Source organism: Chrysoperla carnea, chromosome 4 (genome assembly GCF_905475395.1).
Source record: "Chrysoperla carnea chromosome 4, inChrCarn1.1, whole genome shotgun sequence".
Taxonomy (NCBI): domain Eukaryota; kingdom Metazoa; phylum Arthropoda; class Insecta; order Neuroptera; family Chrysopidae; genus Chrysoperla; species Chrysoperla carnea.
Genome location: NC_058340.1, coordinates 34,065,306 through 34,091,029, shown reverse-complemented (window position 1 = coordinate 34,091,029; position 25,724 = coordinate 34,065,306). Strand labels below are relative to the sequence as shown.

The 25,724-nt window shown below is 27.5% G+C and overlaps 2 protein-coding genes across 2 annotated transcripts in view; one reads left to right on the top strand and one right to left on the bottom strand.

The window, feature by feature from the left end:
* Nucleotides 1-4,827: 4,827 nt before the first annotated feature.
* The window catches only part of LOC123297294 (guanylate cyclase soluble subunit beta-1), a 31,689-nt gene continuing 10,792 nt past the window's right edge, over nt 4,828-25,724 (bottom strand). The window contains exons 11-12 of the mRNA XM_044878900.1: nt 24,009-24,166; nt 4,828-4,969 (exon numbers count right to left, since the gene is read on the bottom strand). Coding sequence (XP_044734835.1) covers nt 4,837-4,969; nt 24,009-24,166 — 291 coding nt within the window. The 3' untranslated portion in view covers nt 4,828-4,836. The remainder of the gene's footprint in view (nt 4,970-24,008; nt 24,167-25,724) is intronic.
* Nucleotides 8,590-11,649, top strand: LOC123297295. The gene is made up of 3 exons (XM_044878901.1): nt 8,590-8,719; nt 9,871-10,239; nt 10,822-11,649. The coding sequence occupies exons 1-3, from the start codon at nt 8,590-8,592 to the stop codon at nt 11,352-11,354; spliced, it is 1,032 nt and encodes a 343-aa protein (XP_044734836.1). The 3' UTR covers nt 11,355-11,649.

Genomic DNA, 25,724 nt, shown 5'->3' with positions numbered 1-25,724 from the left:
TGTCTTCTAAGAGAAAAATACAGAATGTGAGAAGCTTTGTTTTTCATTCGATGAGAAGGTATAAATATTGTTTTAAATGTTCTTTCGAATTTCCTTATGTTCTCTTCCAATGTAAATGTCTCATTTTTTTTCTTTTGATAGCAGAGACAGAGGTTCATATCCAGAATTGGTGGGATATTTTTCAATAAATTACTTATGAGGATTTTCAGGATTTCACAAACTTTTTCAAATTAGTGTAAATACGTATATGTACCCAAGTAAGTACAATATAATTTACAGCAAACTAATTTTAAAGAAATAAGAATATAACAACTGCAAAAACCTACACATTTAAGTATTGAAATGATTATAATTGCTATACATAATAACAATAATAATAATAATAATAAATTTATGTAAAGAATGTTAATGGGGCTGACTGACTAGTTTATTTATTATTTTATGTAGAGTAGTTTTGAATACACCTTATTCACTTACATAATTCAATTAGTAGACTACGCAGTTTTTCCTTATACGATGATATCAAAGTCTATTCATTATAAAATTTTAATTTTATTTTAAAATTTATTACCATCTTTATGGTATAAAGAGCTTGGTACTTAAGCACTGTAATTGAACGAGTGTATTCCTGAAAAAACCTACAAAAATTGCTATTTCACTTTCAAATATTTTTTACGTCATCTTAGGAATATAAATTATACTTGCCAGACAATTTTTATCATTGCTTCAAATATTATTCTAATAATGAAAATAAACTTTTGGTTTATATTAATTTAGGATAATTTTAATTTGCCTGGAATTCAGTTGCTTCACTAGCGCGCATACAACGCTAGCTAACCAGTATCAAAAACAAGCCGTACTTCATCCCTTCCTAAAATTTATTAGGAAAGAAATACCCGAAGCTCTTTAAATATACTCCCGAAAGCATTGCCCACTATGGTACTATAAGGATTTTTATTTTTTACAAGTCGACAAATGCAATTTTATATGATTGTATGATGAAAAAAAATTTATTTTTGTCTATCAAATTACTAGACACCATAGCGTAGGAGAAAAATAACATCGACTCATTTTTCTTAAAACATAAAACACATAAATATAAAAAACACAGTGTCGGATTTTTAACGTATATCCAGCATGGTCTTTTCAGTTCGTAGGCTAAAGATAAATCAAAATTTAATCCGTGAGAATTTAACGAGAAATTAAATTAAAGAACTTAATAGGGCTTACTATTAAATCCCAAAGCTTTCACAGTTTAAAACACAAGATAATTATGCCTACCAATTTTGATTAATTTACGTCAAAATTAATATCTCGAAAACGAAAATGAATATCTAAAATGTTTGTATTTATAATTTATTTCTGAAAACATTCCTTTCAACTCGCCCACTACTTTTTGTTCTATTCTAGAGAGATAATTTTTTAATATCGTAAAAAATAGCTGGTAGGATAGTGAGTTTTACATGCTTTGGATAGAGAAATCGCGAACTTTGGAACTAATTATCTCATGGTGTAGACGACCAAAACTTCTGCAACCTCAGGATCTCACAGCTAACATTCTTCTGTGATAACGTCTCATTAAAACATTCACTGGGTTTCCAGTTTCAGAATCATAATAGAAAGAAGCAAAAAATGTTGACTGTCGTCATTCTAAATCCTGCTTCTCTACATGAAACTGCTTTCTTGATCTCTAGTTTTAAAATTTGAAAACCCTATATTTAAACTTAAATAATAAAAAAATAATATCCTAAAAATATCCCCCTAAAAATATACTTGAAACTTTTTACGTAAGGTTTTCAATATTCATAATTTTCAACAGAATGTTCAAAAAGACATTGTTCATAATTTTCAATTTGTTTACAAAATTTCGTTCAATTTTTGAAAAAGACAGAGGAAAGGCAAATTTTTTTGGAAGCACAGACATCGAAAAAATAAACTGAAAAAAAAAAATTTACCAGAGTAAAGGATACATACAAATACAGTGGCTAATGTGCAAAAGCTCGAGCTGAAGAAAAAAAAGAGTTAAAATTACGCCTACACATTTTTTGAATTGGTACAATATTTCCCAAGATTAATATTGGAAAAACACAATTTTCCTTATCTTTTTATTACTCCGTATGTACCACAGCAAAATAATATCAATGCCGAAATAAGTAAACAAACAAAAAAAAACATATTTTATTTCTAATCCTTCGGGATAAAATATAAATAATAATTGTCGGGTGATATTTCTACATATTTTATAGGCAACACAAACGCAGACGCCAATATATCCCAGAAACAAATGTTTGTAAGAAAAAATAAATGGAAATACAGATATTTTGATAAAATATTACAATTTTTATATTGCCATAAGCTACATTTTCAGTTTCATGTTACTTTCTTCAATTTGTCGAAAAATAAATATTATAAAAATAAAATAAACAAGTCGAAAATATTTATTGCTATAAAAAATTAATGTATATAGATTTTTCGAGAAAGTAGATTGCAAAAAATTAATATTTTAACCATGAAACAAACATGAGCAATATTAAAAAAATGGGAAAAAGAAATGGAATAAGATTCACCAAGCCATGTTTAAACAATCAATTTGTTTAGTTTTAAAAACTTACTGTTTCAATAGGGAATTTTCATTTATTTTTTTTATATTTTTAATTCATTGTTTACACCGTTTTAACAAAGTAAAAAATATAAATACTGCTTAAAAATGCTGTATTATTGACTTTCAAAAAATTAATTGACAACACAGAATTTACACTCGTTATCATTAAGTATTCTAATAAAAAGCCGTAGAATAATAGAAATCAATATAATATTTGGTAATACCATGCAAAATGTAAGTAATTAATACCATACAGTATGTCAACAAATTTGACAAGCCAGTACTATGATGTCACGTATGGTTCAAAATTTGTATTTCCCGTTTTAGAAATTTTAAATTTTTCTCACTGAATTTGTACTTTTATTAAGTAATTTTAAGTCATTAAAAAGTAATTAATTACTAAAATAATGGTTTAGTTGAAATGTCCAGCTAATAAAGTTACGGAAAAAAATATGTGAACCAAATTTAAATTTCATGACCAATTGGTAATACCTCAACCATGGGTGCCGCCAGGATTACATTCAGGGAACTAAATCTACAAAAATTGATTTCTATGTACCTCTAGAAAATTAAGAACCTCTAGAAGATTAAGTACAATTTGATTAACTATTTATTAAAATAAATTTAATTAAATATGCACGAATTTAGTATGTAATAATTAATATGTGAAAAAATCCTTGATCTAATTATTGAAATCTTTAATTAAAAAAAAAATTATAAAGAATGTTTTACTAATTTCTAAGACAATACTTTTTTTACCATAATGATAATACATAATGATTTGTTATGAAATATTAGTCTCATTTTTAAATGTGAAGGTATTAATAATTAATAATCTTGGTACAAAATATAACTTACTTTGTCTAAAAAGTATAACTAACTTTGAGTAATATTTAAATTAATGCAATGTTCTTAACATCATAACGGTTCCTGTAACTAAAAGCAATATTGGAGTTTGTTGGAAAAATATATTTTCTGTATTCGTTGTGTGCGTAGTCATGGTAGGGACAATAAAATCGATGGCAGCGGTTCCAGTAAAAATTTTGGCGATAAAGGAGGCTGTTATGACTACTTTGCAGTTCTTTACATGTTGATCTTATAGAAAATGCCAACTTAAAATTATTGAAAAACACTAATTAATTAAACTTAATGCATTTAAAATTGTGAAAATAAGAAATCAAATTGCATAATTACTATTTTTCAAATGTAAATTATCATAATTATTTATTTAAATTTGTGGGAAAATAATATTAAATTTTCAATGTTAGTCATAAATGCAATCCATACAATTATACATGTATCCATACAATTCCTATAAAACTCACGCACGGTGCGAATAAGAATCATGCTGATTCATGTATCTATAATACAGAAGAAAATACACTTTGTCATTTTTGTCAAATAACAAATACTACACAGAAAACGTGTGTTTTACTGAACAAGATAATTAAACGAATTCAAGGAAATTTAATAACCATGTTATGAATTAATAATGTGTAAGTATTTCTTCGGAGCAGAGCTATGGAATTACTCAAACTCGTAAAAGCAAATGTGACAAATCATGAAAGATTCTAAATTATCACATTCAAAAAATTCGATAAAAACGCAAAAAATATTTTTGTTTTGGAATTTGATGAAACTCGGTGGATGGGGTAATTTTGATCCAAAAAGTATAAAAATCAGGTTAATTTAATGATCATCACAATATACAACTTACCTGTTGGGTGATATTTATTTTTGTATAAATAATTTATCTATTTCCTGTAAAACGATATTTCACGAAATTAAAAAGTGAAAAAATCAACGAAAAAAAAAACTTGAAATATAAAACTAAATTATTTGCTTCATTAATTCTTTTAAATATTATGAATTTATCACATAAATTATATCAAAAAAATTGGAAAGTTTTCAAATCACTTTTTTTCTTTTCATTTTTATATCAACAAATCAATCATTAATTAACAGTTTTACACTTTTACCGAATTAATTTTTTATTTATCTTTATTATATTTTTTTAAATAATAATAATTATTAATTGTTACATAAATTACATTGATATAATATATAATTTTATTTAATATACATATATTTTTTTATATTAATTTTTAAATTAAGTATTTTAATAATTACATATATATAATTTTAAATAATCTTTGGTAAATTATAATTATAATATTTATTATATTTACATAATTAGTTTATGTAAAAAAATTTTTCTAGAAGCTGCAACAGGTTTATTCCGTGGATGGAGTTTTAGCGCGTGACAAAAACCACACATTCATTGGATCGGATTTACCTTTCATTGTAATTGGTCCTCGATATTCAAAGTGAAATTGTGGATCCTGATTATCTTCACGAGATAAATATCTGAAAATAAAATTTGAGTTAATAAAATAATTTAAAGAGCTTTGGCTGAAATTAGGGTTTTTGGTTGAAAGCTTTATTCTGATTTATTCATTGTCAAAAAAAAATAAAACAAAAGTATACACAAAAGTTCGTTGAATTTCGTAAAAGATTAACTTATTTTTTTAAGTTATAAGATTTTTGGTAGTTTTTTTGTAGTTTTTACATCTCTAAGAAACGGAACCCTCATGATTTCATTATATTTTTTAAACATTTATACAAAATGTCAAAGATTAATAATTTAATATTACAATACACTGTTGGGCAAATATTAATTATGGATGACATATTTATTGTAAATTTCCTATACATGAGAAATTATCTGATACAAACTCAGCAAGTAGAATTCTCTGCAATTCACGTTTCACAATTTTGTTTCAGATATGTATTATTTATAGCATGTAGAGGTGAGATGATATTTATAGCTGCTAAAATGTTCGCCTGTGGGGAATCCCAAAGATTATAGTGAGCTATGTCGGGATCCGAATCCACACCTATTTTTACCCCGACTATACAATGGCGAAAGTTATGTGTTTGACCGATATGTATGAGTGTTCATCTGCTCGGACCTAGCTTCTAAACTACTTATCATAGCTTCACAAGTGATTTATCGTTAGAAGCGTTTTGATTGCCCGCTGGTCATAGGCTATGTATCGTCTCATAAATTGAATACGGCGCTCTTTAGAGGACATAAAGCTTTAATAGCACTTTTTAAAGATATATATGTTTTTATACTTTCTCACCAAATTATAACCCTAAAATGGTTTAAATAAAATAAAGTTCGAAAACTTAAATCCCAACAATTAAATAGGTAATCGCGCTCTTAAAAGTATGAAAACAAATTATGATAAGAAAAATCATCATTACAGTAGGGGGATTTCTAAGATTAAAATTCAGATGAAAGAATTTTCTTCTTTTCATACTTTTAAAAGCGTGATTCTGTAATTGTCGGGGTTTTAGTTTTCTCAATTTATTTTATTCAGGTTAAATGTCACGTTATTTTGGACTATTTTTCAATAAAGCGTGCGTCTTAGTTATTTTTAAATTTTTTTTTTTTTTGTGTTGTATGTCAAACAGTAATTAGAAAAAATCCAAAACAATGTTAAATATTTTACAATTGTCATTTCCTATTATCTAATAGAACTATTGTGTTTCTTTTTAAAGATAATAATTTGTTATAACATTGAAATAAAATAAGTGAATAGCCATGTGTAGTATTTGACATTCATTATAGAACCGCTGATATAAGGAGTGATGTCATGGTATGGGCATTCTCTTTCATGTAGCCTGAAAAATAATTTTTTAAGCTTAAAATAGATAAATAATTATCTATACCAATATTTCAATAAAAAAAAAAGCCCGACAAATAAGAAAATTCGTCGTCAGACCAGTCGAAAATTGCAATTTTTAAAGTTTCGAACAACGCACATCTCATTTTGTTAAGTATCTGTCAAGTCTTTCTTTTTAATCGATTTCAAAAAAGGAGAAGGTTCTCAATTCAACCGTATTTTTGTTTGTATGTTTGTTACCTCAAAACTATCGACTAAGTGCACCGATTTTGATGATTTTTTTTATTTGAAAGTCGGTGCATCCCGGGTGGTCCCAAAACCATATAAGTCTTAAATTTTACTTTTTAGTGCATATTAATTTGTTTTAGAATTTTTTTTTGAAGTCGGTTGTTTTTTTTGTTAAAATTTATTTTTAATTAAATTTCTATTAAATAGTACGACTGGCTTTAGCCCTATGAGTAAATCACATACACATACAATTAGTATTATTTTTCATATTTTAATAACGGCATCCGTATTACACAGTAAAAAGAATTTTATAAATTAATTATTTCATTTTTGTTCTTGAATATCTTGTGTTAAGATCAAGTGCATCCATATTAACTATGTAATGTAATGAAATGATTAGCCGTAACATTATAATATTTGGAGCATAAACACTTACTACACAGCCCAGACAATCGCATATTTTTAACTAAGATATAGCTGTATTACAATATATATGTATAATATTAATAATTGTTGATAACAAAATTTATTTTTTGTATTGATAGGATTCCAAACAATCCTTTTATTGCTGCCTGGCTAAAGCTTAACTTGGGTTTTTATTGGTATGAAATGGTCAAAACTTTTGGGATTGTATTTGCCGTAAGAGTATATGAACTTGTAGTGAAATGAGGTATAATTTTTGTCTATACTATACCACATAACTGTGTACACGAACAACACTCAGTGAATTATTATTTGTGTACAAACTTCCACTATAGCTATTTCTCGAACAACCACAATACTGTACTATAGTTGTTTCTGTTCAACAATAAAAAGTTTTGCGTTATTATATCATCAACACAGTCAATCATTTTTCTTTTTTAACTTAGAATAAATATTTAATTTCGAATTAAAAACACAATCACTCCATTGTTAATAATCCAAACTTTTATTAAGTTTGTCTCTAGTTAGAGGCGGTCAATCGACTTCAACTTTTGGTGGTAATTGTATTGTAATATCCTTAAAAATTATACAAAAATCTAACATTTTTTGACTCGCTATGCCCATATATGACGTAACCTTTTACTTTTTTATTCATCCCTCCAAGGATGTTAGCAAAGTGGGCAAATACACAAAGTTGAAACGAGAAATGATTGAAAGTAGTGAATCTACTGTGAATGGAACAGTTTTGGAATACCTTGAATATAAAAATAACATTATGTGTATACTGTATATATTTAATATTCAACATGAGTGTTACTCAGTAACGGCAATTACTATTTTTTTAAATAATTAGTTGCAGAAAAAAACTACTGTTTATTAAAAATGAAATGGGACATTACGTTTGGATAGGTCTGGATACATAAGCTATGAGGAAGTTAATATGCAAATATTCAAATCGATAAAGAGGAAGTAAAAGCTATTTTCAGTCTTCTATTGACTTCTTTATATTTCGTTGATAGTTTCTATTTTATTTAAATGACAATTCGAAATAAAATGAAATGGTTAATAAGATCGTTATCAAATAAATCGTATCAAACAAAGGCGAGAATTCGAAAGAGACGAGCTACATATTTCTATCCTCTTTTTAAAGCTGCCATATTTTTGGTATAAAATATCAAACTTAAGTCTGCCATTTCATCTTTTATTTATAGTTTCTAAAGCAACAAGTTTCATGCATTGTTATTATTCAATGATTTGTTATGTCAATTATATGTAAACAATTGAAAAATAGGTTTATTTTGTTATGTTTATTGTAAATTTCATAAGAGAGTAGCGCTGTAATTGATTCAGTTGTCCCTTCTAACTACTTTTTATACAACGAATAAATGTTCAAAGTTCGTCATAAAATTGATGAGCTTCTGTAAAATCAAGATTGGTTTTTTGGGACACATTGTAGATTCAATAAGGGTAAGTACCTTCATGAAGCCCTAAAAGTTGTGTATATTGTTCAGATTACCGTTGTCACATATCTAATTTAATTATTACTTTAAAAATATATTCAATATTTGAAATGAAAAACAAAATTTATATTTTATTTTACTTTTAAACAGATCAAAGACATTTTAGTAAATTATTTGTCAAAATATGGAAGTGATATTAGATTGTTTTTTTGAACAATATTTTACAGAATTAGAACGCAGTAGTTTATTGTCACGTTCAAAACGACGACAATTAGTGGATTATTTTAATACAGTTATTGCTGGATGTTCGGCTGGTAAGTAAAAATTATATTTTCTGAATAAATTGATTTTTTAGAATACAAAGCGATTACCAACTTTCTACATTCCAAAAATATTCTAAAAATACACAGCTCATTGCACAAATTTCAGTAGCTAGTAAATATTTTATCTACTTCCATAAATATTAATCATGGTTGTAGATGCAAAATTTTTGATAAAATGTCAAATAAGTTTATTTTTATTCGTATCTGTGTTCTAGATCTAAAATTTGAGTTTTAATCCGTAAATGAGAAACATTGGACGTTGTTCTTTTGACAAAACAAACAAAACCGAAATTTTCTTATGAAGCTTATACATAATTTTAAAACATTTAACTATTATGTGGGGTCTTTTTTAACTTGGCATTTGCAAAAAATTTAGGAAAGAAATTTGAAAAAATTCTCAATCATTTTATCTATAAAACAAAAACAATTCTTCTCATTCTACAAATTTTCTTTAAGAAACAACAATTCTCGTACAGGAAATCAATGAAAATTTCTATTAATTTTTTCTCAGATCACAAAAATATGTTTTAACAACTTTTTTTAGATAAAATTTATGTTTTCCGTTTAAAATAGGAATCACCTATAATAAATATAGGGGTTCATTTGAAAAAATTAAGTTGACCCCTATTTAGAGAAGAACCTATCGTCCCAAAAATAAACAAGCATTGGGAATTGATCGAGACTTTCATATGATCAAAGTTTTGTTTGAAACAATCAACTTTTTGTTTGTGACTGATTATTTAGCTTGTTTGCAAATGTCAAATTAAAAAAGTCAACCTGTATAAAAGTGACTAATAGCTACTTAAACCAGCCCAATTATCTACATTGTTTTAGGATCAGTGTATATTTTATTGCTCATGTTATTATCCGTATCAGTTTTGAAAGCTAGGCTAATACCTGAAACCGGAAGTGAGGTAAGTAGTTTAAGCCGAATTAAAATCAGAAAAATTTTTCAGTTAAGAACACGGAACTTAACTAATAGTCTCTCAAATTTTTTGTGCAAAATTAAATTAGTCACCAAGATGCACACTAGCCATAAGACTATGAAGTACGTGAGGAAACACGTGCGGAAACTCCGTAAATTTTCCATAAATTATCAAATTTCTTTTAAATTGAAGCATAATTTCGTTTTCTGCACAAAGGTGAAGAATGTGATCCACAAAACGCTTGTAAACGAGCAGTATCATCAGCAATTGAATATCATAGACAACATAAAGATTCAAATGGTGCAATTTGTTTAATGGGAAAATATCATAATGTATTATATTTAGCTGTGAAAATAAGTTTTGATTGGAATTTACGTGATACAGAGCTAATATCACAGTTATTGAATGAAATATATATGTGTGAAAAAACATTTGAACGTATATTTGTTGGTGCAATATTTGGTCCTACGGCACCACATTTTATAGCTGGATGGAAGAGTGATTTTAAGGATCGAGAAGAAAATGTACGGGCGTTAGTTTATTTCTTGGATCATGCAACAAATGCTTCTTTACAATTCACTGAAGGTAAATAACAAACTATTGTATAATTTGAAACTTATTCATTTTCTAGCACTAAAGGGTATGCTGTTGGTAAAATGTTGGTACAGTTGAATAGGAATTAAAAAAGGAAACGGATTCATTATCCCTGAGAAATCTTAGAAACCTTATTTCAGGAAATCGAATACGTAATATACAGAGCACAAACAACAGATATAAGGGAATAAAAACATATGATGATGATCCCGTAGCACTTCATTACTCTCTAGCTAAAACCGGCATCTCATCGCTGTGGCTTTGCCGAATATTTATTATTAGGGGAGTAAATACAAAGAGTCTAGCAACTAAAGAGCGAGAAAACATTAATTTTTTTGTTTTAATTTGCACTTCTGTGACTATTCTGTTAATAAAATAAAAACATACACTCTATATTTCGTACTTTTCAGAAATCTAGTATAATGGGTTGCCTATTAAGAAAAATAAATGCCTCTAATTTCGACTGAATTATCAATATTTTTGTTAAAATTATTTAATTATCGAATTGACGTAATCAGAAAGACATGACAATTTCATTGTAGGTAATTATTAATATAGCATTTCATTTTTTAGGCTTACGCTTTATTGACGTACCAATGGAAGCGTGTGGTCACGCAACTCCATTACGTGTTGTCATCCAAGTTGGTGCACCTGACATCCTCTTAATACTATTACGTTTTGGAGCAACTGTATCATCAGAGAAAATTAGTACATCATCAATAGAAACAATTTTAGACCGATTAAAAGAGTATGAAAATGAACGCATTTACCCATTCACACTCGTTGCATGTTTAAAATTTATTTTGCGTTCAATACCTTCGATACATCTACCTTTACAAACGTTACTTTTAAATGATGAATTAATGTTGAACAAGAAATATGCAAATTGGACTAGTTCACAAATATTATCAGATAAATATAGTTGTTTAATTGAAGATTCATTAATACCAGAAAGTCGATGTGGATTACAACCACCAGAGTTAAAACATTTAGCACGATGTATCATACGTGAAAGATTATATAATAATTATAAGTTACCTTATGGAATACAGGAGTTACATTTACCGGAAGATATGCAAAATTATATCGATTTACAAATCGATTAAATGAATCCCTATTTTGAAGTTATTGTAAAAAATTTGGGAAAATATAATGAATTGATCTTGCCCAAGTTTACTTGAGTTTTGACCTTTCTCTACAAAAAGAATAATTTTACCTTAAGGTTTGAAGATTTAGTAAAAATAGGCAATTAAAAGGAACTTTGGGTGCGTAATAATTTATTCGTTTCAATAAATGCTGTACGTAAAAAATTCGAGTAGAGAATTTCTGTAAAAACCAAGGAATACTAAGGATATTAAGTTCAAAGGGCACTTTTCAGTTCTTTTTCCACTGGCAGTCTAATAGTCGTTCGTTTTTCCTTAAAGTAGTTAGTTTTTAATCAATCTAATAATTTATTATTTGTGCAGTATGTTTTGTGAAATTGATAATCGAGCTGTCTTATGGTACTAATTATTCGCATTTCTTATTTAAAACAACGTTTCAGACCGATTTCTGATAACAAAAAATTACGGAAATATAGGGCGTTTTCGTTCAAGTCGTTTCAGATATTTTCAATTTTGTGGAAAGCTTAGAATTTATTAATGGTGATTTTTTCTGAAAACAGTAATTTTAGGAGCGTAATATTTATTTTTATTAATATACAAAAAATAAGCATGCACTAATTTTAGGAACTAACTAAATTGAACTTTTCCAGAAAGAAATTGCTCCACTTTTATTTTCATTGAAAGAGAAAATTGAATAAGCATAACCAAATCCGCATGGGAGACGTATTTATCAATAACAACATATTTTACGGGAATCCAAATTATCACAGATGATATTATCGAGTTGTGAAAGATGCATTTTAAAAATTTTACCATACAATTTTCGATATTTGATTTAACCCTAATTTCCTCTACAAGTTTACTTAACTTTTTGATTGTTTTCTTATATAAAATTTAATTTAATAATTTCTTGTTTGATATTATAGAAAATAACAATTTTTTATTTATTTACATGAATAAATTTGTTAAAATGTAATATAATATAAGAGATGTAATATAATTTGTGAACAAAAACATATTTCATTACAAAAATATTATATTTTATGAACAATAAATTTAATTATTCATACAACCAAAAAAAAAAAGTTATATTTACTTCATTTTTTTTGTAAAGAATAAATAAATAAAAACTAATAATATAATAAAAATGAAAGTTTGTTGTGTATTTTTTTTTATGACAAGTTATGTATTATAGTTTTTGGTTGATTAAGATGGATGGAAAATATTTAGAATGTTGTAATCATATTTCTTTCATAAGTATATTATTTATATTGATTTAATTGAATATTGTGTTATAGTGGTAATGTTTAATCTGGGGAAGCTTTATTATGAGTAGTATTATTATCACATAGTTTCAATAGTTCATTAAAACTAGTAAAAACACGAAAAAATGAACTCATAAAAGGTGTTCTTATGAAATTTGACGAAAAACGGAATGCATTTCAATATTAAATAGCGAGTGCTGTATTAGATCCCGGCAGCAGACAAATTAAACGTATCTGAAAAAGCATTCTCCATTTAGTACTGGGCAAAAATAATGGAACCACTTCTTACGGCTTTGGAAAAATAGAACTCTCAAGATTTTACAAATTTTGGAGTTAAAGTAACCTTTTCATCGATTTATTGTTTCAAACAGTTATTAAAAAACTAATGAAGTAAGGAAATTAAACATCGTTTACCTTTACCTGTTGGGCATTACGATGCAAAATACAAACTAACAGTTCAAACTTGTTTTTCATGGGGATATATTTTCATATTTAACGTCCTCAAATAACATAACGAATTCAAATAATAATTGTACGGAGTTTCAAAAAACATTGATTTATTAGGCTAAGAGTAGTCAACCCTAGTAGCTTAGTTGGTTAAGGCGTAACCAATTCCGTTCGTGGTATGTCTAGGGTAGCGGGATTGATTCCCGCTGTCACAACAAAAATTAATGTAATTAATTATTAGTTGTGATGAAACTTACTATTTGAGATTTATTGGTTGCCGGCACTATTTTTAAAACCAAATTATTTTTAAAATGAAGCTATTTATGGAATTCAGAGAGAACGTATTACGATAATATTCACATAATCAATCTATGATTACTGTTTTTAATAATATTATGATAAATAAACGGATGTTAGATTTGCCATTTTAATAATATTACAGTGATGATATTGCGATAATTATATTCTAAACATGGTATAGTGCTTGAGAAAGTCATAACTTGATATTTAACGAAGTTTGTGCAGTAAAATAATATTTGAGTGCGAAAAATTGCTGCATTCAATTCCTGACTTTAAGCCTGAACACCTATCTCTAATATACATGTTAGTATCTCAAAAAAATTCTTTTGATAGAAAATAAATGGAAATTGTTTTGAATACTTTTCGATGTAAATCTTACGCCAAGAAATAGTACCACTATAGATATAATCAGGGAGGGCAATTTTAATATTTTATGGCTAATATTTCGTTTTGTAGTTAACCAATCAAAGAATAACTAATAAGTTGTAGAGTATGATGGGGGACATCATGTTTTGGAATCAAATTAGACCGAGAACTCCGAGTTGCTTTAATGGTCAATTTAGATTCTAAAAGGTATGAGATACTGTAAATTAAAATATTGTAATAAAGTGTTAAAATAAGATAATAATACTGTAAATTAAAAAGTTGATCCTCAAAAAAAAAAAAAAAAAAATTATTATGTTTAATTAAACAATTTTTTCATTAACAAAACGAGCTATGAGCCATAATAGGTGGATCCAAAAATGGTGTCAAAAAATAGTAAGCTTTTCTCAGTTCTGACCCGATTCAGACTGAACATTATTTCAGAACCAGCTAAGGTGAGAGAAAAATTGTGATTTAACAGCATAGATAATGGATATCTGTGCCATGTTCACTGAAGTTGTTAGTGATAAAATAGTTGAAATTAGCTTAATTAGCCGCGCTTATCGATAGTATAAAAAGAAAAAAATGAACAATTATATTTCGTCATGTTGCCCATTAAGTTGGTAAGGCGAGGTGAGGACAGGCGAGACACCGCAAATATTACATCCATATTCTGGTTCCTTGCCCGACTTCCTACTACGTCTCGAGAGTGTGGAGGAGGTTTAAGTCTGATTTCACTTCTTTTACATAAAGAGTTTTCACTGTACACACACACCATATACGGGATTATAATAAATATGTACTATCTGTACTGTTCAAAAAAAAAAATCATTTATTATAAAAGCTTCCTTTCACACGTAATTATTTATCATTTATTACGATTTGTATATTTCTTTTGCTATTATGTGTAAAAATAATGACATGAAATTATGATCGATTTTATGATAGATAACTAATATTGACAACATAATGTTTATGTCTGGTTTTACGAAATACGGGTAATAATATGTATTGTACCTTCAGTTTGTTGATAATTATCGAATAGGTATACTTTATTTTTGATCAATACAAAATCTATCATTTCGTCTTAGGGGCCATTCATTCATTAATTACGTAAGCATTTTGGAGAGGGGGGGGGTTTAAAAATATATCCATGTGCTTATCGGGGGAGGGAGGTTTTGACCAGATTATTTTATCATACTAATAGTATTTTGAAATTCATCAATCTCAATAATATTACAAACTATTCAATAGAATTCTCTTTAACTTTTTTAATTTTGAAATTAATTATTAGACTCATTCAAACCTCTACGCACGGATGAGATCTTTTAATGATTCCACTCAATATAGCAATGTACTTAGAGAACATTCAATGACACCGATAATTTCTTGGTTATGACTTATGAAAAATTACGCGTTAAAAACGATACTCTTCACAAGTGACAAAAAACGTAACTATAATATCGCTTTTGAAAAAATAATCCAATCGCCATAAATTAGTACTGTTATCTATGTATGGAAGTAAAAATATAAAATTTATATAAAATTCATAAAAATTTTGTAATTTTGCAATATAAATATTAAAATTGTCACCTTGTAAAGGCTTTCGTTACACTTTATTGCATGCTTACCCAATTTATACGGTAACAGAATACAAATTTCACTAAAGAATTATCAAATAGATATATTTAGTTTATTAAACTGTTTTATAGACCGGTAGTTAGTCCTAAATAATTGATTCTGATTCTGATCCTAACGCAGCTCACATCAATTGCTACACATCATCCAAACTCTGGTGGAAGCTATACTTGCCAAATATGCTTATCAAAATTTGCCGGAGTGAAACACTCATTACTACTTTTCGTCTCAGTTTGCATGTATTTCATTGCAATGGCTAACATCAAAGTGGCAACAGGTGCTGCGATAGATCCATGACCTATGTGAGTAGAGCTCTTACAAGTATCATATTTATTAAAAAATCTATTCTTTTAGGCGAAACACCACAAGTTTCAGGTCCACATTCTCATTCCTCGCTCGACTTTGTGCCTCAAACAACAAATAAGCTTACTCCGGTAATTTTCATACATGTTTACTTCGAAATATAACGATTTAAATTATTAATCTTGAAATCTGATCACCATTTAAATCAATACAAAACTAAAAGTGTTGTTGAATGGTATATTGATTAGCTACACTATCTTTGATATAGGTAACTGGAGATCAGATTCAATTTGGAAAATGAAAAGAAGTATCGTTAAATCGTTATTTTAAAAAGAGAACGCGCATGGAAATTGTCTGGTTGGACTTGCGAATTTCTCTATGAAGAAATCCCAACAATTGATGTGAATTACATCAGTGTCTCGACTGATTTTTCAGGCTGCATGCCGGTCTATAAAGTTGATATTGAAAGTCAATGATTTCTTTTTTTTTCTATATTTAAATTAAAAAAGATATGATTAAAGTCATAATATTTGAATTATTTTTTTAATAAACTGTGAAGTTTATAAAAAAACTATAATAAATAATAATAAATTCATAACAATTACCTTAAATATATAAAAAGATTTATAAAAAAATAATTATTCTTATAGTACTTGTGAAATAAATTAATGTTTATAATATATATAAAACTCGTAAACAAAGAGTTATCACACACATCTGTTTAAATAGTTTTTGCAAATATATCTAATTAGATTGACAGTTGCACAACGTGTAACAAAGAACAAGTAAGTAAGTTGCAATGTTGCTTAAGAAATGTGCAAAATATACGTACAGTTGTTTCTTCAATCGTTTGGCTTTTTTCAGATCTCCGAAAGCAGGGACTGACTTTTTACTTCAGCTAACTACAGACTGAATTACTATGCTTAAAAAGTCTGTTTGTAAAAAATTTTCCGTATTTTGAAAGTTTGGATGTTTAAAAAATCAAATTAAGGTGGTCCTTTCATCGCCAAGGAGGAAAAATATTAGATTAAAAGGAATACTTATATCTTAATAATAGTTTAAGTCATTATATATCGTAGTTAAGTTTCGATCCTACTTTAACGTGTAAATTTTTGTGAAAAATCTAAAAGACCCTACAAATTTTTCTTGCAGTATACTATATCATGCAGTATACTGTATCAGTTATCGGTTAGATGGAATGAAAAAAAATTGAAAATTAGTTTTTCGAAATATTCAGGTTCCTGTTTTTGCATTAAAATATATAAGTTACCGTGAAATTTATCGAGTAATAAATAATGTAGTTAACAAAACGTACTTAAAGGAAAATTTTTTCTTAAGACAGCAAGTAAATATTTTGATTTAAGACAAATTTTTTATCCACGAGAAACGTGTAAAGTTTAAACTATGCCTGAGGTAAAACACATTTTTAGTACGATCTTTTGCTACAGTAATGGTAATGAATATACACTTAAGGTAGTACCTACACGAAAGTGATATTTCAAGAATTTCTCAAAACTCAGAATATAAAATATTTAATTCATAATACACATGCTGTTAAAATTAGAAGATGATTTACCATGCCATACATGAGATATTAGCAATTAAAAGTGACGCAATTTGTACGTGTACATGGGAGAAGCGTATAAAAATACACAAATTTACAAATATTATATTTATTTATCAATGAATGACGTTCACCATCTCTATGAAAAACTAATATAATGTAGAATACTATATTTAGAAAATATATAAAAAAAAAAATAAAAATTATTTACCATATAGTTTCGATAAAAAACTTAAATAAATAACTCGTTTTAGCGATGTTTTTTTGTGGAAAGGATATAAAAACTAATGGTAAAGGTATATATCATAGTGTGTGTGTGTATACGTATAGGAGATAAATTAGTGTGTAACTACAGTCTTGTGAAAATAATATATGGTATATGTATAATAGTCATAGCACAGTTAATGCACTGAATGATAGTATTAGTCCAAAACTTTTTGACTGGACTGTCGCGGAGGAACTACCTTAATTAGACGCCACCAAAATTTTATACACACAGTAGTCATATAATGTTTAATTCACTTTCAAATTATAATCATATATAAAACTAATTCTTATTCGTTATTATTAATTTATAAATAATAATAATAATATTAATAATATCTAAGTAATATAATAACAAAAAAAAAAAAAAAAAACATACATTTTTATTTAAATTTTATAATATTATTGAAAGTATTCAAAATTGTAATTATTATAAAGAAAATTTTATTATTTAAACAGTAGTTGTTAGAGTTAAGTTCATCAACCTGAACAGGTTAATAAGAATAGGTATCTAATAACAAAACAAGCTGTACAAATAATTCTATTATTTGCTAACGATTCGTTTTGGTATTATATATTATTGTACTAAGGATAAAATCTTTTGCAATTACGATTTTTCGATAAAATTTCCGTATCGTCAAAAAAAAATATATTTCGAGATACACCATTTAATGCCACGTTTCAGTGAGTACTTTACAGAATAAAAACCCCTGACAAATTTTTCGGGTATGGAATCCTAAACTCGCACTTGAAACATATATCTAAGAAGACTCTCTATTAAATTACCTTTCAAAGAAAAACAAATAAAACAAAATCGGTTCATCCGTTTAGGTGCTACGATGCCACAGACACACAGAGATACACACATAGCGGTCAAACTTATAACATCCCTTTTTTTAGGCCAGGGGTTAAAAAGGATAAGATTTTAATAAATATTTCTTAAGTCATACTTACATGCCCATTTTTTAAAAGCTGGAGGCGCTCAATTTTTATTAAGTATTGTATGAATAACTCATAGTTTATAGTTTTTAGTACAATAAAAGCTTGATTTTAACCCTCGTTTTTTTAGCACTCGCGTTATGAGTATTTTGCTCACGTTCGATTTAAAACATAAATAACTTTTATTTTTCAAATTTTATATGTGGTTGAAACTTTTTCTAACTTTGAAATATGAACTTCAGATTGTTCACCCTTTTTCTAACTTCAGTTCTAAAGAATTTTTTTGTTCAGGCCATCAGAAATTTTGAGAATTTCTCTCGTCATGAAAGTAAAGGTACAAGCAAAGAAATTTCAACTTGAGAAATTTTCGAGCCTGTTTATGTACTTTCTTTAGTTTAATATAAATCGTATTCAGTAAATTACTGGTTAAAATGAATTTTATTATCTAGATTATTTTTTGCTCTACTATTTTAACTCTCATCTTTCAATTTTCGGGCTTGCCCGTAATCAAATTATTTGTATTTAGCTAGTGCATTAAAAAATAAATTTTTATAAAATTATAATTTAGAAACTTTAATGCACGAAATATTCGACGCATGAGCAGAACACCTGAGCAAATCTCTCAACACGCGACTAAACAAGAGTACTGAAAGATTAAAAAGTATTTTTTTACTGTGATAGTTACGCTTTGCAACGAATATCTTCTCTGCGCTTGTATACTAAAATATGACCACCTTAATCTATAATTAAACAGTACAGAAGCCATCACTAGTGATTTAAAATTAAAAAAATATTTTATTTGGTATTTTATTGGTATTTTATGAATCTTTATTATACTAATTAAACGAAAATGTTAAAAAAAAAAATTAAATTCCAATCGTAATTTACAAAGTTTTATTGTATGCATACAAAAATTCTTTTTTGACACACTACGAAGTATTCATGTACGAAGTGAACCTGCGAGGTGTATCCATATTCCGGTTTTATTTTGTACAGTGTGTGCGATTCTACCTTGCATAGTCAAGTATATCAAATTCGTTGATATACTTATGAAACAACTTATGAAAAATTTTTTATACGCTTTTATTTAAGGATGCCTTTTCCACTGGCTGAAAGTAAATTGTGCACTTTTTACACAAAGATTATAAAAGCAAGTAAATATGTTGTCACCCTATTAGCTCAGTTGGTTAACCAATTCCGTCCGCGGTATGCTTCGGGTAACTGGTTCGATTCTCGCCGTTGCAACAAAATTTATATAATTAATAGTTGTAATTGGCTGGTGTAGGGCATGGTATATGCATGAAGAAGGTGCACTCAGCCTCTGGATCTGATAAATGAATTTATCAGCGGGAAGGTGGTAAAACACATATATGGTATTATAATGGACTCTATAGCCTAAGTGTGTTCTTCGTGAACTGCCAATATAACCTAACGTAACCTTAGTAACTATTTCTTGAGTTAACGATGTCAATAAAATAAGTATTTGACTTATTTTATAGCAAAAATTATAGTATAGCAAGAAAATTTTGTCTTAAATCAAAGAATTTACTTGGTGCCATGTTAAAAACAAATTTTTTTTAGTGTATTAAATTTAATGTTTATTTCGCCTTTATTTGATTACGGATTCGACTGCAGACAGTTACTTTGTGTTTCGTTTGGTTTGCTATTTGACAAAGAATTGAGTCACGCTAAAGCAACGCTTGTAAATTGTTGAAAGTTTTTTATTAAAACAAAGATTGGCCGAAATCATATTAACATTAATGGCATAAAATTATCTTTCCAATAAAGCCAGTTTCATTGATTTTTAAAATTTTCTTTGTTTTATTTCAATTTAAATATGTAAACGTCTTTTGCTTAAAATTGAGTGCAAAAGCCAAACTTTAAAACAAATCAACATTTCGAAAAATCTAAGATATTCAACTATGCCAATTGAAATGAGACAAACTGTATATTGAAACATGGAAATTAAAAATTCACAATTACGAAAAAATGTCCATTGAAACACAGCATGTGCACATTTACAAAGTTGTGCCGGCAAGAAAAAGAGAATTTAAAAAATATTATAAAGCTATATATACTTATATATACAGTGTGTCCCAGGATAGAGCTAACTATACTTGTAAATTTTCTTATTTTGCATTTTAAGAAAAAAAGGCATTCTTTATAAGAAGTTTTGCATATTCTGAAAAGTATGTAGGTATATTAAAAAATTCGTAATAATGTACAGGATAGCCAAAAATTTGGAATCACTATTTTTATTTTTGGTAAACTACCCTTCTTTTTAATAAATTGGCGAAATGTTACGAAGAAAAGTTACTCGCAACTAACAATTATGACTCTATACAAAATATCAAGAAGATCCGTGTACTTTAATTATAGCATCATTTTTTATTTGAACAAAAGTTGTAATTAAAAAAACGTAACAAAGAAAATAATAATAAATCAATTAACATATTCTATTCGAGAGTGTATCTTTTTTGTGGATTAGTTTAGAAAATTTTCTCGGATAAACATTCACTAAGAATGAAATTGTCAAAGTTGAAAAGATTTTCTTGAAATTTTGTATAGAGTCATAATTGTTAATTTCGAGTAACTTTTTTTAGTAACATTTTGTCAACTTATTAAAAATTGTTAAAAAGGAAGGGTAAGTTTACCAACAAGAAAAATAGTGATAACAAATTTTTGGCTAACCTGTACATTATTTAGAAGTTTTAAATATAATACGTATATACTTTTCATAATATGCAAAACTTCTTAAAAAGAATGACTTTTTTTTCTTAAAATGCAAAATAAGAAAATTTACAAGCATAGTTACCTCTATCCGAGGACACACTGTAAATGTATATTTCGAAATCGAATTACTAAAGAGAAACTTTAATTAATTATTTTATAAAGTGCAATACATTTTTTTTAAACATTTGAAAAATATACATGTTGCTTTATTTTTTATTTTTTTAACATAAAAAAAAATTTATTTGAAAAAAAATCGGGTTAATCTAACTAATTCCAGAGGGATTTTTTTCCTAGAAATTAATGTGAAACTAATAAGGATTCAGTGCCGTTAAAATTAATCTAGGTATATTTAACAAGATGGATGGTAAAATTAATCGGTGTACGCTCTTTTAGTGCTACCGCTAAGTAATAACTTAAATTCTCAGCTTATCCTAACGTATTGATTTATCTCGAATGTACGGCGCGGCGTTTACTGCAATGCTGGAATGATATATAGAGACAGATACTATAGTTCTTACTGTGTATTTGAACACATACCTTATATTGCCACCTAAGCCGGACCTAATTTTTTAATTTTATACATCGAATCACTATTGTAGTTTGCGTTTATTGAAAATCAAGCAACTGTGTAAGACCCTACAATAACTCCTCTATTTGGCTAGTTAGTAGCCGAACTTACTAAGGCGTCTTAACTTACTTTGACGCCTGGCTGGGAAATTGCGGGCTGGAATCCATGTAGCAGCATTGTGAATATAAAAGTTAATGCAGCGGTAAATTGATCACACTGTCATCGCTTGGATAAGAACGAAATAACCGACTCCACCCACATCATAAAGTTAATTTTATATGAAGTTTAACAAATAAATAAAGATGAAAAATAATGATGTGGGTGGCCTATTTTATAGACGTGGTCTGAGAAACGGAGGTTAAACCGCATTAGTATTATTATTATTGTTATTAATAAATCTTCCTTAGTTCTTTTAGCTCTGCTTTTTGGAAAATTGCTGAGAGCAAACTTGGTGATAATAAAAATAATTTTTTAATTGCGTCTCGAGTATCGAGTTTATGGTTATATAAATTTGTCGATTTTCTAGAATTTTTCAACGATTTTTTCTGTAGTATTTGATAATATACAAAGTAGTAGGAATGGACTCACGGTCTACATAGAGGGAACTCAAAGAAAAATTAAAATTACCTATGGCTCAATGTTAACATTACCTAATGGTATCGAGCCTTTAATTGATTAGTACTGTCTCCATTTAATCGATTTTATACATTGTATTTATGGTAAATGTGATTCCTAGTTGCACATAATGTACGATAATCAATCAATGCATTCATATAATAAATTTTATTTGTAATTTTTTTAATCTCCATTTTTTTCCTTTAGAGAGATTACACTGAAATATACTACATCCAATATATGTTTTAATAGATTTCGATAAGCCTCAATAGTATTACGTTAAATAAATGATTCGGAAATAATTTTTAATAAATCACGGATTATTTTTATTGAAATTTTATTGTTTCCAAATGTATTGATACTAGCATTCATTTCCTGTCATATGAAAATGAAAAAAAAGGGTGAATTAAAAATACTTTTTAGAGGACAAGCTTTAATTAGAAAATATTGAAGTCTATAAGAACTATAGAACTACTATATAGTTCTCAGAAATTGAAAAATAACACATTTTTCATTAAAATCGAATTTTGCATTGTTAATTTTTCAAGAATTTTTATTTTGAAAACTAAGAGCCTAGAGAAAAAACCATAAGAATACTTTTTTGCTTAAAACTGATGAAAAAATACAAAAATATTTTTTATTTTGAAAATTCAAAGTTTTGTATTTTACGCGCATTTCGAAATAGATTATATTGGAAGTAAAAACACCTTTCCGATATGTGTAACGATGAACTAATTATTTTTTGTTCACGTTCTCGATATCATGTGGTAATATATAAGTCTTCACCATCTGTCCCTTAAAATGCCATTTAAAATCGGGCTGTGAATTTATTGTATTTTTAATTATTATAAACAGTTTGATTTAAAATTTTACGAAAACATTCATGTAAACTGGTTTGAGGAAGTTTTCTGATTTTTAATCCCCGGCTAAAAACTAAAATGAAGTGTGTTTCATTAATTTTTATTTATTAATTTTAAGTTTGTGGTAAAATAAAACATTTTTTGGGCACTCTAGAAGGGAAGCTCCCTGCTATGATAATTCTCATAGAGAAAGATGCCTTATCTCTCTTCCTTTGTCGTTGATTGAATAAATGGGCTTTCAATATACAAAGCGGTTTATAATTGACTGCAGGACTCTTGAATTCCTAAATAAGCTTATAAAGACGAACGAAAAAGTTCCTTACCAAATTTCGATCTGAGGCCTAATTGTCCAAGTCAGTTAGCAAATTTATCCAAAGACAAAGAACTTAGGAATATAAGGACATCCTTATCGTTCCATTTAATTATCATATTAGCTATCACACTTTTAAATTTTTTTATTAAACCCCACCCAGTTACGCTAAAGACATCGTGGTGTTTGAAAGTGCTCTGTCATTGAATAAATTTCTTAATTGATTTGGTTAATTATCTCGGAAATTAGGGATCGGATTGAAATTTGGTAAAGAGCTTTCTCATTCGTCTTTATAAGCTTATTTAAGAAGTCGAAAGTTCTGCAGTCAATTCTAGAACATCTTGTATACTCTGACCCTAAACTCAAAATGATTCAAGGCGAATAAACATAAAAATTTAAGTTGTTTTCAACGTATGGGCAAATCCGTTATATTGGATATTTTGCAATAATAAACATACATAAAATCCAAGACAAAAATTTCTACATACTTGTATGCGTCTTCTGATACATTGATTTTCCCTGGTGAACCAGTTGTTTCTGTTCGACTTGTTAAATTCACAGTATTACCAAATAAACAATATCGTGGCATACGATGTCCAATTACACCAGTCACCACCTCACCAGAATGTATACCAATTGTAATTTTCTGTTTAAAAAACAAACAACAACAATTAAAACAATTTATATTCAATTAAAACATTTTTTAAATTACTCTGCATATATATTTTTATTATATAAGAAATTTATTTTTAATTAATATTTATGAGTAAGACAAATATGGTAATTAAAAACTTTTAAGGATAGTCTGAAATATTTATAAAAAACAATGTGGTTAAAGATGAATAATGGTTCTATAATAGGGAAAAATTTATTTTTTGAGGCTATTATTCTCCAACGATGTACAATATTTTTTGTAATATTGGTTTTTTCCGACAAAAGACGATATATTATGTGTTTCATATGCCTTCGACAGGCCTTAATTCTTTTTTGCGTTATAGGATAGATAGACGATACAAAATAACCAATAAGGCGCCAACCAAACTCAGGAACTGTTTTCCATTGGACACTCTGAGCAAGTGCACTAGTCCCGCTATCGAAGGGGCACCGATCAGTCCTAATGCAGGCATCGTTCGGTTCTAAGATAATAAATAATATGTATGTATGCGATTGTAGAAGTTTCTAGACTCAAACTTACGAAGAGTTAGTAGAATGTTTCTGTGGTTTTATATAATTTAGATTTAGTATTGAAATAATTTCGATTTATCAACTATCAAAACACCTACGAGTTGCGGCAAAGACATTGAATAATAATCTAATTAGCACACGAATTAAGTCGAAAAACTTATCCTGGATAAAATAAATGATAATAATTTGTATTTCGTGACGGAAAAATGAGATATTTTTAACCGACTTTCAAGTAATTGTGTTTTTCACGCGTATCTTTTATATATGTATGTATGTATATATTTGTTTGTAAATTTCTTTATTACCTTATACCAACCAAACGGCTCAATGGATTTCAACATTTATGGTATCATTAGATTTTTCTCAAAAACCAAAGGGTTCTTTGATAGGTGTTCGAAGAAACAAAACAAAAAAACGGATTTTTGGAGTGAAATAGTAATACGTTACTAAAAAATGAAGAAAAACTATCGCTTTTAAGTATTAAAATAAAAGAAATTGAAAGGGGGCTACAAACACATGTATAAGTAATAAGTTTAAATTTAATAAATAATAATAAATTGGTGTACAAGTTTTAATATATTATAATAAAAGGGTTTTTTTAATGCTGAGATACTTAAAAGTCTAAAGTAAAATAAATAATTAAAATCTTCAAAAAATACGAATATTTATGACTTGGGACATCATTATGTCTAACTTTTGTGGTTGTTGGTCTGTCGAACTAAAGGACTAAATTATCACGTATAACAATCCGGGTAACATATGTTGGCTAATTTTCAAAAACACATCAATAGCTTTAATGATTTAAGCTATGTGTAATGTTTTAGTCGTAATGACAATTCGAATAACATAGGATAAGTCACTTGACAAAAAAAAAACACATATAGCAAGCGTAAATCATCCACTTCAAAAATCTTAAAAATGGAAATTTATAAAAAAAATAATTTTGAATACTTTAACAAAATGTTTGAATCATTAATCGTGTTAATTATTACATTTCTAATTTTTAATAATTATTTGCA

Coding starts and splice junctions, on each gene's coding strand:
- LOC123297295 (XM_044878901.1), top strand. CDS start 8,590: ATGGAAGTGATATTAGATTGTTTTTTTGAACAATATTTTACAGAATTA. Junction 8,720..9,870: donor TATTGCTGGATGTTCGGCTG/GTAAGTAAAAAT, acceptor TTCTGCACAAAG/GTGAAGAATGTGATCCACAA. Junction 10,240..10,821: donor TTCTTTACAATTCACTGAAG/GTAAATAACAAA, acceptor TTCATTTTTTAG/GCTTACGCTTTATTGACGTA.